The sequence below is a fragment of the Rhynchophorus ferrugineus genome, unplaced genomic scaffold (genome assembly GCF_030347505.1).
Source record: "Rhynchophorus ferrugineus isolate W39M unplaced genomic scaffold, kcgeb_rfMv2 rfM7, whole genome shotgun sequence".
NCBI classification, from domain to species: domain Eukaryota; kingdom Metazoa; phylum Arthropoda; class Insecta; order Coleoptera; family Curculionidae; genus Rhynchophorus; species Rhynchophorus ferrugineus.
Genome location: NW_027472586.1, coordinates 1,774,444 through 1,793,190, shown reverse-complemented (window position 1 = coordinate 1,793,190; position 18,747 = coordinate 1,774,444). Strand labels below are relative to the sequence as shown.

General features: G+C 35.4%; 4 protein-coding genes across 12 annotated transcripts in view; 2 read left to right on the top strand and 2 right to left on the bottom strand.

Moving 5' to 3' along the window:
- The first annotated feature begins 154 nt into the window (after positions 1-154).
- LOC143200126 (uncharacterized) lies at positions 155-1,983 on the top strand. Its single transcript, XM_076410492.1, has 4 exons — positions 155-590; positions 648-707; positions 1,474-1,671; positions 1,736-1,983. The coding sequence occupies exons 1-4, from the start codon at positions 296-298 to the stop codon at positions 1,867-1,869; spliced, it is 687 nt and encodes a 228-aa protein (XP_076266607.1). The 5' UTR covers positions 155-295; the 3' UTR covers positions 1,870-1,983.
- A 308-nt stretch (positions 1,984-2,291) lies between these two features.
- On the bottom strand, positions 2,292-5,659 carry LOC143200125 (sideroflexin-1). Its single transcript, XM_076410491.1, has 8 exons — positions 5,520-5,659; positions 4,994-5,194; positions 4,671-4,943; positions 4,535-4,610; positions 4,315-4,400; positions 3,420-3,547; positions 3,175-3,359; positions 2,292-2,927 (listed from the first exon to the last, which is right to left on the bottom strand). Exons 2-8 carry the CDS (start codon positions 5,164-5,166, stop codon positions 2,862-2,864), a joined length of 987 nt encoding a protein of 328 aa, XP_076266606.1. The 5' UTR covers positions 5,167-5,194; positions 5,520-5,659; the 3' UTR covers positions 2,292-2,861.
- Positions 5,660-6,149: 490 nt separating this feature from the next.
- Positions 6,150-8,295, top strand: LOC143200122 (solute carrier family 35 member E1 homolog). Its single transcript, XM_076410488.1, has 5 exons — positions 6,150-6,560; positions 6,633-6,841; positions 6,892-7,017; positions 7,078-7,317; positions 7,377-8,295. The coding sequence occupies exons 1-5, from the start codon at positions 6,236-6,238 to the stop codon at positions 7,593-7,595; spliced, it is 1,119 nt and encodes a 372-aa protein (XP_076266603.1). The 5' UTR covers positions 6,150-6,235; the 3' UTR covers positions 7,596-8,295.
- Positions 8,296-9,716: 1,421 nt separating this feature from the next.
- The window catches only part of Grip (Glutamate receptor interacting protein), a 347,975-nt gene continuing 338,944 nt past the window's right edge, over positions 9,717-18,747 (bottom strand). For all 9 annotated transcript variants that reach the window (XM_076410452.1, XM_076410453.1, XM_076410459.1 and 6 more), the window contains 10 exons: positions 13,675-13,807; positions 13,482-13,610; positions 12,778-12,857; positions 12,562-12,720; positions 12,385-12,507; positions 12,144-12,336; positions 11,986-12,085; positions 10,578-10,712; positions 10,392-10,514; positions 9,717-9,945 (listed from right to left, as the gene is read on the bottom strand). In XM_076410452.1, the coding sequence (XP_076266567.1) occupies positions 9,880-9,945; positions 10,392-10,514; positions 10,578-10,712; positions 11,986-12,085; positions 12,144-12,336; positions 12,385-12,507; positions 12,562-12,720; positions 12,778-12,857; positions 13,482-13,610; positions 13,675-13,807 (1,241 nt within the window). In that variant the 3' untranslated portion in view covers positions 9,717-9,879. The remainder of the gene's footprint in view (positions 9,946-10,391; positions 10,515-10,577; positions 10,713-11,985; positions 12,086-12,143; positions 12,337-12,384; positions 12,508-12,561; positions 12,721-12,777; positions 12,858-13,481; positions 13,611-13,674; positions 13,808-18,747) is intronic.

The window sequence follows — 18,747 nt, the reverse complement described above, 5'->3', positions numbered from 1 at the left end:
AAATTGATCCCGCTGAAGTAGCCAGGTTGGTCCAAGAAGAGAACGAGGACGTGGAGAACACGCTCAAGATCGCTCCCCCGGATTTGGTCCTGACGGAGGAGAAATACGGCATAAAGAAACGTCTCCAACAGCTACGACTGAATTCCGAGTCCATGGCGTTGATCGAGGAGGTTATTCTTCGACGATCGATGATAACGGGGATCTAATATGTTTTTGATTCAAGGCCGTGATCAGTCCTACTGTCAATGCGGATGAAGCCCTGGGAGAGACGACTCCAGAGGCGATAGTCCAGATCATGCACACGGTGGAGAGTGGAGTGGCCCCCGAATGTGCCCCGGACCAGGTTTTTCATACCCTGTTCGAAGATAAACCCACCGAACAGAGCGTGGTACTCAGCTCAATCGGACCTGGACCTCTCCAGGATGTCGTGGTTCCCCAGCAACTAATCCTGGACCTGCAGAAGGAGCCCCTCTCCACCGACCTGAACAAGCTGACGGACATCTACAAGAACGTGACGGATGCGGAAGATTGGCCGCACGTCGATGTTTTCGCCTCGGTCATGGAGGAGGAACAGAAACATCCCAACAAAGGTCCGTACTGGGATTTCTCCTAGGAGGCTTTGAAAAGGTAGTGTGTTGTTGTTTTAGGCGTCCAGTCGCGGCCTTTCAAGCCAATCGCTGACGAAGAAGTACCATGGGGAGAAGAAGGTGAGTATGCAGTTGAAATATAACTATTACTGGCTACAGTTAATATTTTATGTTATTAGAAGTAAACATTGCCATTGACATAAGCCTCTATTTTTGAACATAACCCAAACAAATTCAATTTTCTAAGGTTATTTTTTATTTTTTCTAAAACTATACATTACTAAAGATTACATGTTATTGAAGATATATAGCTCGTTCAATAAAACGGCTTCACTAATGTTTTGAAGAACTTGAAGGACATTTGGCAACATTGCCCACCAACAGAAAACCAAATTGAATTTTAAAGACTGATTCCTCTACATGTTCCGATGCATCAGACAGCATTCTATCTCTTTTTAACTTGTCTTAAAATTAATTTTACATTTCTTATAAACTAATATTGGCTGTATATTCGGCGTCATTACTACATATATTGGCTGTTTTATTGGGGGATATAATTAATATTTCTCTTAAATGTCATACCTTGAAGTTAGTCAAAAACGTATAATCGATATTTGTCTTTAATTTAAAAGGAATTATGTATTAAGTATTTTTTTGTATAGAATTAGTGGTAATCTTAACAACTTCTATAGAAAATCTTCAATAGAAACTCTGAATAAAAATGATTGTAAGAGAAAAAATAAAAAATATTTCGACAACTATAGATAACCATACATACACAATTTTATTCTATCAACTAAATATCACCTGAAAGTTATATATCAAAAGGAATTTTAGCATTATGCAACCAGAAATATCCGGTTTTTCATATTTCGTGTGTCTTAAGACCTGGAGCCTTTGGTGAACATCGTCGGGGCCGAACCCGTCTCCGTGTTGGACCCGTTCAACGTCTCCGAGCTGCAGGAGTCCGGAAACTTCGAAAAGGAGCTGACCCACGGCATCGAGTACTTTATCGACGCCGATCCGGTCCAGTACATGTCCAGGGTACAGTTGAGAGGCTCTCATCCGCCGCCGTGGTTTCCTGGTGAATCCGATACCGATTCGAATCCGGGTCGACGATAACAAGACCGACGGTCTGATTGTTTTAGGTTATATCTACGCTCTTCCTGATTTTCCGGACATTGTTAAGGTGGCTCGGAATCCGGACGAGGTATTCTTAGGTAGCTGGAAGGCGTGCCAACCGAAAATACTGCCGGAAGAGTCGATTACGATTATGCCGTGATTTTCTGTTTTGATAACGTACCAGCGCCTTCGCCATTGCTTCGCATCATCATATTTTCTTATTTATTTAGTTATAAAAATAAAAAACTAATAAAACAACCCACAATCATTTAAATGTAGTGTTTTAATTCTTTTCATTAATCCTTCCTATCCCTTTAATCCCTTTTGCAAAATTATTATTAATTAAAAGTGGTTTCTAATTGTCCTTTATTGAATATGTAGAAAGTTAAGAATAATCGTTAACCATGATGCCTTTTCATAAGAAATTGATCGAAAGTTTTCACTTATTTTTTTATTATATATGTATTTGAGATAGTTACCTACCTCACTTATTACTTCACCTTCGCCATTTTATTGTCATAATAATTTCGTCGTTTATTTGGTTTTGTACATAAAATAACTAATATAAATAATATACAATCATTTGAATATACCTATTTATTATATATTGACATATAATTGCTCTAAGACTTATTATCGGTCCATGTTAACCTTGACCAAACGGAATGTACAACAAAAAAAATAGATTGGGACTGTCGAAGCTATATTAACTCTATATTTTTAACAGATCAAACTTCCTTCATTAACTTTGGCTTTTTTTAAAAATATGTATTGTCATTTAAAAGCGGTTCCTAAATAATTAACTGATAAGAATTTACGTAAATTAATTTGTCAATGGCTATCTTTTATAAATTTTGGCGTCCTTGATTTACGTATACGACTACGTAGAAAGTTAAAAATAATCGTTACTATCAAATTCAAATCAATTAATTAAAAAATATTAACCGTAATTTCCTTTTTTTTTGAAAAAAATGTCATGCTATTATTGTCGAATGTGCCCGCCCTCTTTTTAACAGGTGCTATTGCTGCTTAACATTAAGTCGCCACCGGGCTATTAAATATATAAATTACTTTATTGGTATCGATAACATATACACGCGCGCACAGACATTTAGCGACCCTGAGTTAACGACGAAATGGCGGCGGAGCCGTTTAGAGGCCCTTGTTGTAGTAGACCCTGTCGATGGAGCTGGCGTCGTACTTCTTCCCGACCTCCTCCTGCGAAACGACAACCAACAAGAAAACATACATAACGCCAGACTAGAAGACTTTATTGCGGGGATTATGGGAAGGGTTACAGGGACAATGTTCAAGACTTGAGCGGTATATGAAGTCGTCTGTTGAAGAACACATACTGTGGGGGGTGACAGTGGAATTTTTTGTTTAAAAAGTGCTAAAATACGTCGGTGACGGTATTTCATGGCAAAATATTAAGTCTCGACGCTAGGCAACCGGACATACATACCTGCAATTCCTCTTCGAGATGCGAGAAAGGTAGACTGGCTTTCTGTTTGAAGAAGGCGCACGCTAGGGGCGTGGCGAAGGTCAGACACAGGCCCAAGATCCCGACGGAGGCGGGCAAGGTCATCCAGGGGTACCGGCAGAGGGTGCCTCTCTTTTCCAAGTAGTCCATGACAATTGGCGTTAAGACTTTCATATGGGATAATTAAATGAGACTATAACGAAGGAAAAATGGTGTTTCTGACATACCCATTCCTGGCAATGCCATAGCGATTCGACTCAGAATCACTTGTCCTATTCCATACTGGGCAGCCACCTTGGAATATCCTAATTTATTACCATTGGCATCATAGACAGGGGTACCATGTTGAAGCTCCCTATGAAATATATCTTTGCAGTGTTTTAAACGTTTATCTGTTATAGCAGGAAAATGTAATTTGTAAATATTAAATTGTTAATTAAAACTCTCATTAAATAAATTTGACCTTCTCCTGTTTAATTTCAGACTTATTTTACGGACATTTTTATCTAAATAAACAGCTTGATCTCATTGTATTATCAACTACACTACCAAGAACGAAAATGAATGGGTATAGTTTTAGTGAACTTTATTTTATAATCTTTCATTGATGTTATTACAATTTGATCGTGTTTACGGAACAGTTAAAATGATTTAATAAAGTTAGAATCGTCGTTTTATTTGCTCTTTTCATTAGATAGATAATGACATAGACGTTCGTATATTTTGAACAAATATTTTGACCAACCACGAAGTATTAGCACTTTGTTAACATATTTATAAAATATAAATAAAATCGACGTTTTTTTTTGTGTAATACGTTTTTGTAATATGAGTATTTAAAAAACTAATTTTGCTTTTGGTTGAGTATATGCAGTTGCCTATGATTGGAAAACAATAGAGGCCTATTAAAAATGACCTGCTATGTTTATATAGCGTGAAATGTATATTACAAACGTTTTAGATAAATATTACGCCGTTATCTAAAAAGAATTTGAATAAATTTGACCTTTTTCTTGTTTGTTTAATTCGGATTTTTTCCGATACGATTGATAGTGACGTGAATTGTCGTGAATGGATGTTTGACAGAGATTAGGAAGTGTCCGTAGATAGGGTGATACTTACTGGGCCCTCATCATCGGTATGTTGATGCAGTTGGCTGCGGCGACCGCGGCGAAGGGGACCATCCTGCCGACGATGGGTGGCATCTTCTGCGGTACAAAAATCATTCAGTGCCGGGGCCATTCTCTGAGGAGATCGTTTGTTTTTTCAAAAACGTTACGTTTACTGTTGATGCCTCAACACTAGCACTGGGTGAAACATGTTCGCGGATTGTGGTACTTACTTTGACTAGGCTGTTCAGTCCCAGGGCGGTACCCACTGCTCCTGTGGTGGCCATCAGGTACGACGTCAGTATCTGTCTGAAGAAAATCGGAGGATGAGACTCCCGAGGGTATTACACGGTGCGGAGATAGCCTTACTTGTCGGTTTGGACGACATCGCCGCTCCTGTTGGTGTAGTTGACCAGGGCGTTGAAGGACTGGTTGAACCACTGCCAGAAAATGACGGCCGGTGCCGTTTTGTAGAAGGTGATCATGCCACCGGTGATGAGCATGTTCATTGGGACCTGTGCGGACATCCGGCCGATGAGCATCATCTTCTCGCCGGTGTCCGGGTGGAAAGCCGAGTCGTACAACGTCTTGGCCTTCCACAGTTGGTCCTCCGTGACATCGGCGGGCAGTTTCTCACCACACCTATAGCAAAACATCTTCAAGAATCGTTCAGTGACGAAACAAACACATACTTGTAGGACTGGACCAATAATCGGGCCTCATCCAGCTGCTTGCCGCTGACGAGGACGTTCAGTGGATTGGTGGTGAGGAAGAAATGCTTGGCACGGCCGACGTAAGTCTCCTGGTCATACCTGGGCTCGTCTAAATTGATCTTCGGCTGTTTGCAGGTGCACTGTTGAGACATCTTTATGAATACCGACCAGAAATACTGCCTAAAACGGAATCACAGATCATGACGAACGGTCGTTGCTCTGTCACAATCAGATCTGGTCAAAATTATAACGAAATCGATAGTTTCCTAATCCCCAGACACAAAAACCAACAAAAAGTGTTTTTAAATCGCCAAATATTACGATATCACCACTGAATTTGTTCGAGTAATACATTAAATAAAATACACACGTTTAATCTTAAGTTTTTATGAAATATTTCCAACTAAAACATTACATAAAAGATAAAAACACAATGGGTGATCCTAAACGCAACTGATATCCCCATAATCCGCATAGTAAATAATAAAAAGAAACGTCATGTTACCTCGCTTTTAAAAATTATTATCCCCTGACTGTTTCAACCACTATTGATGCACCAACTATCCCTATTCGAGACCGCTCGAAATCCGGCCGGAGTAAAACGTCGCTCAAATTTGACTGTGACTGTCCGACAGAAAAAAGCTAACGCTCGAGCTTGTCACAAATCCCGACCTCGCGAACTGTTTGTTAATAACATTAACATATCTTGCACCGGAATATTTTCGATAAACCCTGACAGTTATCGGGGACCTTTCGGCAACCTGACAGATTCGATTTTTCGGCGAGTTTTACGGCGTTCTGCGCCAAACCGTGACGGACATTATTTTCAAATTGCGCTTGCGGAAATATATTGATGTTTCCAGTATTTATACGTTGTTGGATTTAATTCCACTTACACCGATGGAAGAAATACCTAGTCAGTTTATATATTTTTACGTTAATAAATTGTTTGTAATATATTTTACCATGTACTTAAAGCAATTGTATTATGAGTTGCCTGTATACTACATGTATAAGTTTAATATTACGCTAGATTTGATAATTGGCGCTTTAATTTTGACAAATTAAATTTTAAAATGATAACCGCATTCTATAATTCCAGTAATAATTAACAGTGTGTCCATCGATTAAAAATGCTGATATCTGTTGAATAATTTAAACCGAATTCAAACGTCAGCATTAATCAGCTGACGCTGACAGTTGAGCTGTTGCCAGCACACCATGGCAGATCCAAAGCAGACGAGAGAAGTCTGCATAGTGTTATTACTTTGTGTATCATGGTATATAGTGAGCTCAACCAACAATGTGGTGGGAAAGACGGTCCTCACCGAATTCCCTTACCCTATGACCATGACAATGGTCCAGTTGCTCAGCATCACCGTACTGAGCGGCCCCTTGTTTAGCCTGTGGGGTATCAGGAAGTACAGCGATATACCGTGGAATTATTACTTAAAATTAATCGTGCCCCTGGCATTCGGTAAGTTTATCGCCAGCGTATTCAGCCACGTCAGTATTTGGAAGGTCCCAGTCTCGTATGCCCATACAGGTAATAATTCTTATAGGTTATGTTTAACATATGTTTACATCATTAAAATTCTAATTTTGTGATTCCTTATAGTTAAAGCGACAATGCCCCTCTTTACTGTGGTACTGTCAAGGCTAATAATGGGCGAGAAACAGACCTTTAAAGTGTATTTAAGTTTAGTGCCAATTATTATGGGTGTTGCCATTGCGACTCTGACAGAGATCAGTTTTGATATGGTGGGTTTAATCAGTGCCCTGGTCTCAACAATGGGTTTCTCATTGCAAAATATCTTTTCAAAAAAGGTATGTTTCATTTATAGTTCCAGTACCATTGTTACTATTGATTTTTTTAGGTGTTGAGGGATACAAAAGTTCATCATTTAAAACTCTTACATATATTAGGCCGACTGGCTTTATTTATGTTTTTGCCAGTTTGGTTATACACGGATTTCTTCAGTTTGTTGCATGACAAATCAGTGGTGAGTTTTTATTTGTTATTTAGAGAGCAGAGACATCAATTGTGAATATATTCCTTATAGAATTATAGTGACTACAGGATTGTATCCTTTTTGGTGATTGATGGAGTACTAAATTGGCTGCAGAACATAATTGCTTTCAGTGTTCTTTCCATGGTTACCCCACTGACGTACGCTGTAGCTAATTGCAGTAAAAGGATATTTGTTATAGGCATATCACTGTTTATTTTGGGTAATCCAGTTACCTCAACCAATGTGTTCGGGATGACAATGGCAATTTTAGGCGTGCTATATTACAATAAGGTATTTACAATGTTTGAATTACATCATGTTTGCATTGGGCTCAACATAAATATTTTCAGGCGAAATACGACCAAAAGAAATCTCAGGATAAAGCTACGGTGTTGCCGTACGTCCAAAAGACTACGTGGCAACAGGACAGACTGTACTCGCCGATAAAGAACGGCGGAGTGTTCAAACACACGAACGGTTACAGTAACGGTGACCTGACCGGTTTAAATAACAATTTTAGTTATAACTCGCGGACTATGAGGACGAAGGGCAATCTTCTATTTGCCTAATTTGAGTCGGTATGACCGTTCGTGGAACAGCTTCCAAAGGTCCTAGTCGTAATTATCGATGAAATGGTGCTATTATGTAACTAACCAAACAAGGCCCTCTTGATTCACTGATTCTTTGGTTATAATCATGTAATGAGGTTTAACAAAAGATCATGGGTGAATCAGTTGTGTACAGGATACCATGATGTCATATTTGGCATTCCTCTTCATTTGTTTAGTTTTCAAGTATTATTGCCTAATATACCTAATATTTCTATGAAAAATCATATACAACACATTTTTTGTGTTTTATGCTCAATCTATACAATATTCTACTTATGTTGTGTTACTTTGTCTTTATTTAATATTGCAAAAAAATGTTTTTCTGCTTATCGATATTCTGTATCTAATAAGAGGCAAACATTTGTTATTGTAAGATTTAAATTTGATGTAAATAATGTAAAAAAAACCTGAAATAGTTTAGTTCTATTTATTGTGTAGAAATTGCCGTAATTGCATGATACCATTCGAATATTAGTTTTATAATTCAGGTCTCATAACTAACCGGTCGAACTTCCTTTTTACGTACAGTTCGTACCAGTTTCGGTCCCGATTAAGACCTAAAGATTAAGAATGGAAAAAAAACCGTTTTACCTTTTTATCTGTACATATATTCTGTGAAATGTTAAATCAGAATTGAAAATAAATCTATTTTTATTAATTTCGTTTTTTTGTGATTAGTCTTGGATCGATAACAGTAGGCCATGACCACAAGTTGTTTCCCCATCTTGGTTGGCCTTCAGATAGAATTTTAGAGGCTAACGGGTTATTCAGATGTTTAAATGGATATCTTGTTTTTCAACATTTTTGCCTAATCAACAAGTTGCCTTCTAAAGTTTACTTACAAAACACCGAAAAAGGTATAGATGTTAGAAAAATAATTATGTTGTGAATAGAAAAATTTAAACACATTCCTAATCATTGATAAAAAAGTATTTTTCCATTTGTCATCAGATATAGTCTATATATAAAATTGAGTTATCCATAATATTTGTCTTTATTGTTTTATTGCAATTTGACAACCAATGTATATAAAATATTTAAAAGTAGGGCAATATATATTGATAAAAACGTATTTTATCGAGGCAGAGATGAGTAGACAATAACAACATTGTTAACTGTTAATGTCATTCAGATTTTACGGTTTTTTTGTTATTTGGTAATTTTATCATGAAATAACGAAACTTTGACAAGAGGATTATATATATTGCATATTTTAGTTAATCCTCTTTTACTTTCATGTGATTTAACCTTATAACTACCCTGTTTTGAAATAAACTATATTGACAGACCAAAATTTCCAATGTTCCAATCAGTGAAGCTGTTTTGTTTCGACAGTTTTTTGTTTGCCTAATGCACAGTTAACAATGGTTACAATCCTAAAATACGCAAAATAAAGATGTTGTAGGCAATGACGGCAATGTTTTTTCGCATTTCACTGACTTTTGTTGTAATTTAGCGATTTGTCTATTAAAATTACCCTATAACGACAAAAGAAAGTGACCGTGACGAACAAACAAAAAAATAGACAAAAATTATTTTGAAATGTTTTACCAGTTATTTTAATTTGCACCCTTTTCGAGTTATCCTTGCTTTGACGTATCCCATATCATTTGCTTGATCAACAGGTTGCATTCTAAATATTCAAAAAAGATATGTCTTAAAATTAATGTATACTATAAAAATGAATAGGTAAATTGTTTTTTTCACTTTAACTAATGGTCTGTACAAAATAGTCAAACAAGCCCAAAACAATGTAGTAGGCTATGCTTTCCATATTAATTGGAATATCCATCATTCAAATATAACTTTATTTGACGGTCTTTTATTATATATTAAATGGTGTTCTCAATAATATTTGTTGAATAGGTCAATATATTGAGAAAAAAGACAATAAAAAACACTGACAGATGTCATCTTAATAAGTTGATGTTGACAGATAACAATCGCAAATATCACTGTCAACTATTCAATTGTTATTCTAATCTATTTCACATTATATTATTTGGTATTTTTAATTTAATATATCAAAGGACGTTAAAATACTCTGACAAGGGGATTAGAAGAAAAAAACTCCACTGGTCAAATAGTAATAATCTCAAACTTTATTAACATCTTTTTATTCTCCTCATCAATAATATTAAATTGTAAATAGTGAATATAATGTCAACTAAAGATAGAAAATAAATATTTTTCATATAATATATATATACTTGGAATTCATTTCGGTTTACCTTTCTGATGTTTATAACGTTTTTGTGATGGTGTTTTGACTTGACGAGTAAGCCATTTTCGATATGCCCGCCACATCCTGAAAGAGGAAGAAGGGCCATTAATTAATGTGCGCCATCTCTAGGCCGGCCGTCAAGACGCTAAATCACGGTAAACAGGAAACGACTTTTGACATTCCCATTATATAAAAATTATATTCAACATTGGGGGTCGCCGGAAGGTTTTCGAATCTCTTGAATTATAAGTCCGTGAGATGAGTAAACAATGGATTTATTTACAACGAAAATAAACGGGTTTTACAAGGCGCCATCCAGCGAAGGCGAAACGAATCACTCTCGTAGTTTCCTGTTTATCTGTCAGATTAAATTTCTTTTCTAACATAACAAATCGTATAACAGATATAGTTTTTAAAATTCGACTGATATGAAACAAATTCGTTAATTATATAAATTTAAAACGTATCTTTTTAATGAACTATCGTCTAACTAAAAACTAGTTGCCGGTTTAGATTAAAAATCGACGTACTTTATCGGCTGTGTTCGACAAGTAAGGATTCCTAGCGACTACCAACTCTAATCTATCTCCGGCGGAAGCTATCAAGGGAACGGTTAGACAACAGTCGAAATCCACTGTTTTAGTGTCGTTAACCTGTAAAATATGGATTAGTTGTCATTTACAATACAATAATAACGGAAGAAACAACGTTAGTACCTGTATAATTCGGTCATAAGGTCTCAGTAGGCCAACGATGTCGGCAGGGCCACCTTTTCTTATTCGATTTATGTAGACGCCTTTGACGTACAGGCCGTCGCTGACGCTGAAGCCGTAATCATCGTAAATTGAATCCTGAGAAAGAGAACGGACCCCTCGTTAACAAAAAATCCGATCTTTTTTGGCGTCGATTAAATTATCGCCCAAAAAGATCCATTTTAATTTTTATTAACGCTTTTATTTGTCAATACAAGTAGCAAAAAATACATTCTTAAACTTGTCACATAAAAAAACATCTATTTATTGACAGTGCTAGTGTCAAATAAAAAAGATGTTTCTATTTATGATTTATGACATAACAACAAAGAAACAATAGAGGAGGTATGTGATTGGTTCGTTGTGCACAGGCTCATATGGCTATAGATATTTGGTTATGTTTTTTATTTGCTCATTTTATGGTTATGTTTTGAATTGTCACTATGTAACTGTAATAATAATTGCGCTATAATTAAAAAAATGAGGAAACGACTGAAGTATCAAAATTATACAGTTTATGAATACATACTACAATATTAAACATATAAAATATGTTCGAATTGTGAAAATTTTAATGATTGGCCATCCCATATGGTTTTAGGGAGAGTATTAATTTAAAATATAGAATATTAACTCAATTAAGAAGCAATTATATTATTTATTGAAACGGCTAGTTGATATTAAAATATCAAGTATTCTAGATGCTGAATGACATATATTGTTACATTGTAATGTTCATATATTTGAAAAGAATATTGCAAGTTCTAGAAGTCTGCAAGGTGTACAGAATCTTCTAGATCATAAATATGAAGTTACATAGGGTGCATTTTCAATCCTAGAGATGATTTATATTTTCTATTCATTTTTTTATATTTCTAGTTGAAAATATTTTACATGCTACTACTTCAATGTTATATATTGTAACGTCATTTTCATTAATGTTTTGACTATCTCACCACAAAAGTTATTATCATGGCTGTTGTCTAAAAATCAAGTTGCCTCTAGTACAAGTTTGATGTTGTTTGACTTATAGTTAATTTTGCTGAGAATGCAGTTCTAATAAACTTAAGTCTCATATGAAATTCACTGTTCGAAAAGAGACAGTTCAAATAAGGTAATAAAAATTGTCAGCTATTTTGTGTTTTCTATAAAATTAACGACAAATTTCCATATATAAACGTCTAATCCAAATCTCATCCATTTCATATTAATACGCATGTGCAGAATGAACCAATTACCCTGCTTTGTCCATTTGATTGTAATCTAAGGACACAATGATGTTTTTAGGTTACATAGTATAAGTTTGACGTTTCTGACGTTGACAAGTTAATTTTTGTTATTGATGTAAAAGAAAATAGTGAGTTATATTTACCTTATATAAAGTAACGTGATATATCTCCTTTTCTAGGATGTTTTCGGTACTGTTCGACCCTGGCAGTCTCTCGATGGTGTTCAAAGAATGATTATAGTGGCTAAAAAGGTTTATGATTTCAATTAAAGCTCTCGTATTCATAGATGATGACGATGTACCCCATTGTGTTTCCGAAATTGTAGTTTGGCAACGGCAGGGGACTGGGACAGAACATATCCTCGGTGTCCGAGTAGTACTGGAGCTCGGAGTTACGTTTCCTGTTCTTCGTGAGCGTCAGGTCTTTGTCCGGGTCCTGGAGATGGTCCTGATAGGATAGAGGTTCGCTGAGAACGCTTTCGATGTCTTTTAGTTCTGGAAAAAGTTGGTAAATACCGGGGTTAGTTGTTTTGAGGTTAATACCTGATGTGTTTTCGTTTTGAGTGTCGCCAGTGTTGCTACTGTCCCAGCTATGGATGGCGCTGTCCACGCTCATCAAACCGGGGCTGGAGTAGCTGCATCTGGGTTCTTCCAACAGCGCCGAGTCTGAAAATGATTCGTTAGTTGATTGATTGATATATTCTAGTAGTTTTTCTTCACCGTTCTTGAGATTCCTGGCTATTTTCAGCTGTACCCTGTCGCCGGACGTCTGCAGCAATCTGATAGCGTCCGAGAGCGGCCGATGGTCGAGATTCTCGCCGTTTATCGCCAGTATCCTGTCGCCCACGTGGAGAGCGCCGGTTTTCTCTGCCAGCCCGCCTGAAATTCGATTTATTTCGATCGGTTCGAACCGATGGATTTGATTGATTTACCGACCTTCCGTCAATCTCGACAGGACGATGGGATCCCCGCAGTCCTCGCTGCCCGATATGGTGATTCCCAACGGGCCGCCGTATCTGAAAATTATTTTATCAGAGGCTGCGGAGCGACGAGAGAATAGTAAAGAAAAAAGATTTATCGAGGGCCGATTGTCTGATACGTTATTGATGCGCTTAACCAGCTCGATTGATTTCATTCTAGGGAACATATTTATAAATATGTCCAGATTGTTTTTAGCGGTTAATATCGCCTAATAATAGTTATTTTTTTCAATTGAAAATAATGTTTCTTACATTGTATATAATCTATCTAAGGTAGCAGTGAACTTACGTCATCAAGACGTATAATGTATTATCTACAGCAGATTGTAAATTCGTTTTAACATCAATCTTAATCTTCCTTCTCATTTTATTCCAGTTAGACAGAGACATGACAGAGTTATGAGAGTTGAAAGAACAATAGGTGAGTATATAATTAATATAGGATAACTGTACAAAATCGTATTATAGAGTGTTATACATTTATGTGTATAAGTATGTATTGTTATATATCCAAACTCAAATAAAATAAAATTCTTAAATGTCAACGTTAAAAGCGGCAACATTACACCCTTTTGACGTCATAAATTGAGATGACGTGAGTTCACAGCTATTTTGGCTAGACTTAATGTTTATTTGAAATATTCCGTTACTTAATTTTACCTGTGTAATTCGACAGTATACACCACGCTGTCCAAGAACAGGTTGGCGTTTTCCGTTTCCGTCTTCTCCACCTTCAACGTGACGATATCGTTGGAGGAGGTCTGCAGGATATCGAACGCCGTCTCCAAGCTGAAACAGTCACCGAAAATCGAATACATCTTAACTTTTTGGTACCTTTCTCCGGTTATGGTACCTTAAGTGATCCAACGGGCGGTTATCTATAGCCAAAAGTCTGTCGCCAGCATGTAGGGTTCCGGTTCGATGAGCTATCGAGCCTCTTTTGATCTCCGAGATGATGAACGGTTCTTCCGGTTGATTTTTCGAAGCTGAAATAAGCATTAACCTACTATTAATCAGCGTTGCGTATAATTGGTTGCATAATGTTGAGATATTACGTTGGGATAATACATAAGAATATGATCCTGACTCTTAATCATATATATTTCATCTTATATTGTTAGAGAATTTGTCCTCTAAATACTTTTTACGATAAGATACAATATACAAAAATATGTATAACCTGTATAACCGGTTGCTTGGTTTAAGGAGAATATCATAAAAAAAATTGTTATAAGATAGATGACCTTATATACATTTTTGATTGTTTATTATTATTCCAATAGTGCAAATTTATCAAATAAAGAATAATACAGCACGACAGGTTACTCGGGCTATTTTTCTTGACACGAAAGCCATTATCATCCGAATTATGAAAATATATAATGTATCACTGGTCGTCTGACTTAAGGAGGAAACATTCTACTATACTATTATAAATTAGAAGACCTTATATGTTTTTCTTATTGTTGTCCATTATTCTAGTAGTGAAAATTTATCAATTAAAAGATAATCCACAATTACTGGTTATGCGAGTTACTTTCCTTTCGATAAAAAGCTCAATGCGTGACAAAAAATACGCAACAATGTCAATAACATTCAAATTATGAAAATTTACGATGTATAACTCGTTGTCTGACTTAAAGAGAATATATTTTATGATATTATTATAAATTAGAAGACTTAATATGCGTTGTTTATTGTTTTTTTTATTCTAGCAGTGAAAATTTATCAAAAAAAAGATAATTCACAACGACTGATTATCTTACGACTGAGTTACTTTCCTTTCGAGAAAAAAACCCAAAGCGCGACACAAGAGCCGTAATAAGGCCAAATGTCCGCTTAGAACCTCTTGAAGGAACGTTCCTCGTCGTTTGCCGTTGTGCTGACTCGTTTACAATTTATGCAAAACCGGAGGTGCTTGTTTTTCGTCGAGTCCACGAGAATTAACCGAGAAATATCGGATCGTTGACGTGCGAGAGGACGCGCTAAGTAGTATCCTTCGTCCTCTCTCGAAAACCTAAAGGGAAACTCAAAAGCCAATTAAACTTTCCGCGTACCGGAAGTATGCTGACGTCGAGAAAAGTCTGTTTTCTTTCATTAGTGGCCCGGAGTCCTAATCATTTTTCCAGAAATAACGTTAAAGTTTACCACTTTAAGTTTAGTTCGGGTATAATGGGTGGCCTAATTCCTAATGATTTTATGTGTCATCGGGAATTTTCGAAACATTTGGGTAAAAATAAAGGGTGTAAATAAAAGAAGTGTAAGTAATATGATATAATGTTATCTAATTAACGCTTGTAGTATTTAAAGCTTACCACTCTAAGTTTGTTTAGGTAGAGTGGGTTGTCTAATGCTTATGATTTAATATGAAGTTTATTGAGTGTATAATTAGTTGCCTAATAGCCCTTTTTTACTAAATATTGAGATTCTTATTAGCTCATAGCTTACTAGTTTATAGTTTTATATTAAAGTTCATTGAACTTTTTTAAGTCTTCCTTTTAATTTTTTTGTATTCATAATATACGTATAAACATATAAATATTGTCATTTTCAGCTCGTTGAAAGAAATAAATCAAATTGACCTATATCATCTCTTTTTTTAAATATGCTTACGTCGAACAATGCTATTCGACATGCCCTCGACGAAAACAATTGACTAATAGCCCTCAAGAATTTTTCGCGAGCTCAGCTGTAAAGGGAGCGTCTCCAATTTTGCATATGATGGCAAAAAATCGACACGTCGAGAAGAAAAGCGGCCGGCTGGCGGATATCCCTCGCGAACAAGAGGCTTCCGGAGCTTTTTATCAGTTTGATCTCAATGCTGTCTCTTTTTATTTGAAACTATAGAATATTGTAAGATATATTAATAAAATCATTCTTTTAATATTTAATTCCAGCCGTTCAGTCGTTCTGGAGTTTTAACGAGACTAACGAACAGCAATTTATATATGTATATATATATATATATATATATATATTGAAGAATTCATTTTAAATAACTATATTTCATGTTAAACGAATAAACTCTTTTTTATGTTATTTTTCACTTAGAATGCACAATTAAAAAACATATAATATTAGTATGAAATAGTGGAGTTAGTTTATAATACTTACTGTACCTTACATTTAATTCATAGTTGCTATCAATTAAATCACAGAAGCGTTGAAATAGCTTTTAAAACGACAGTGATACTGAGAGTTTTTGAAAATTAATTCCTAACATAATTAAGAACATGTTTTTAATCTTGATATCGTATATATATTAGAGGGTGTGCGGTCACCTTTCTGGCTGACCGATTCGTTTTCACGGACTTTAAACTTTAAATCTGCCTAATTTCCTACTGAGAAAGGGACGGCGGCCATTACAAAAACATTCCGCGCCATGGCAATGCGAGAGATTAGACGAAAATCCGGAAGCGGACGCGGGTGACTGGGAGAACCGGAAGCGGCGTATCCGGAAAACTATCACGATGTAAATTAGTGAGCTGTAACCTCGGGCTAGCAGGAGGTATCTATATTTAGGATACGGTGTTTTTTCCTAAATATATCAATATTTACTGAATTTTGTGAAACAGTGGTTCAAAATACAGAATTTTTAAATTTTGTTTTGAGTTTTAATCACGGTTTGCCAGGTTACTTTCTATTATAATATTGAACTAAAGGAAAATAAATGTGATTATTTAACAAAATTTTAATATACAGATAGGTAGCTTCACTTGTAGTTGAAATGTTAGAGCAATTTATCAAAGGGCATAATTTATCGTGCTATGATACTCAATTCTTTTTTCGTAGGCAATGCTAATGTAATTAGGCATATAATTCTCAAACTTATGTCAGAAAAATATATATAGAATTTTTTTTAATATGCAGGTGGGTGTATTCTCCTTTAATTGACACTAAAAAGTGTTTCCTTATAGGACATAATTTATTGTGTTATGAATCGAACTTCTTTTTTCATATGCAATACCAAAGTAATGGTTTATAGTTGTCGCATATATGAAGGTGAAATAAATTTCAAAGACTCTTTTAATAGATAGTGTAAAAATAGCTGTCATAAATTCCATTATGTTGAGTACAATTATTAGTTTATAGTTTATTTTATATGACATTTTGTTAGTGTCTTTCAAAATGGCCTTATGAAACATATTTTTTTACGGGTTTTTACGTTGTTTTTACTATAATATTGAACTAAAAGGAAACAAATGTGATTATTTAACAAAATTTTATTATGCAGATGGTGTTTCCTCCTCTAGCTGATATTACACACCAATTTCTAGTGAGAAATAATTTATAGCGCTATGATTGGCACTTTCTCTTTATAGGAAATACCAACGTTGTGGCTTACAGTTTAATATATATACCAGAAGAAATACAGGTAGAGATGCTTTTGTAATAGATGGCGTAAGAATAGATGTCATAAATTGCATTGTACTCAATATAATGATTAGTTGTTTTATTGGGGTCTTTCGAAACGTTATTATGAAAAATATATTTTTTCTCTTACAATTCATCAGGATAGTTCTTGTTATAATATTGAATTGAAAGAAAACAGATTTATTATTTGACAAAACTTTAATATGCAGATGGATGTTTCCCGTTTTAGCTGAAATTCTTGCAGACTGACTTCTTGTAGAATATAATTTAACTCGTTATGATTCGCACTTATTTTTTGTAGGCAATACCATTATAATGCCTTACAGTTTTAACAAATAATGTATATACCAGAAAAATATATGTAGAAGGTATTTTGTAATAGATGGTGTATGAATAGCTGTGATAAATTCCATTATATTACTACGTCTTTCGAAACATTTTGGCAAGCCTGGCATTTTTGTCGTAAGTTATCATGTTGCATTTCTTAATTCCTTGATATATTTTGTCCTTCTGACGATCCACCATAAACATTGCGGTCCATACTCCATACCGTTATGTATCTTTTATCCATATAATTAGTAGAAATCTCTTCTAGTGCCGGCTTTACCGTCGTGATCCGGGTCAGCGGCACAGGAGCATTAACAGCCGAATGGACATCTATTTCAGGTGAAGGATATCACGGAGGGGACCCTTTTTTCGCAGACTTAATCTTTCCGGCAACGATAAAGATAGAGATCAGGAATTATTCCGGATCGTTGAGCCGAGTCCGCGCTATTTGTTTAAGGTGCCCTCCTCCTGTTTATTTATTACGTTAGTCGGTCAATTTGGTCCTTCGCCTTTCGTAATTTCATCCCCCCCGACCTCCCGTCGTTCCTGCCACTGTTCCGCATTAACCGCTTTTGTTTCGTGTAGTTTCGGATCTAGAGGGCGTCGCCGATTGTCTACTATTATCGCTATAATCGTTTTATAACTGTTCCTTTTGTTGTTTTATGTTTTTCGATAGAGTGAGCAATCTACTAGCTTATTTATTTTTAGTTGTGTTCGACAATTACATCGATATGTAGTGACTGAGAAGAGAGATGTTTTGAAAAAGTATAACTAAAGACGTCGCCGTTTACAGGCGATCGATATAATTGATAAAGATAATATATTTATATAGAAAGTAATTTTGGTTTATTATTGTAATGTTTATATATAAACAGATAAATTATATTTGTTATCGTACATACGTTCTATTGTTTCTGTTCACTTATTTTACATATATAGTTAAGTATTATATGGTTATATGATCTTGTACCATTCAGATTTTAATTCTAAATATTAGGAAATAACGGATAATGCATTTAATTTTGAATATAGCAAAAACATCGAACACGCATTTGGGGAAATTTAATCCAGGTGCGATATTGTGGTTTAATATTGCAAAATGAACTTTATTCTATAGTTCTATATATCATTTATCAGATAAAATTGAGCCTGTGAAAATAAAACTTCACAAATGCACCACTCGATGTTCTTTGTGTGAACTAGAAAATTGAACTGGGAATATTGA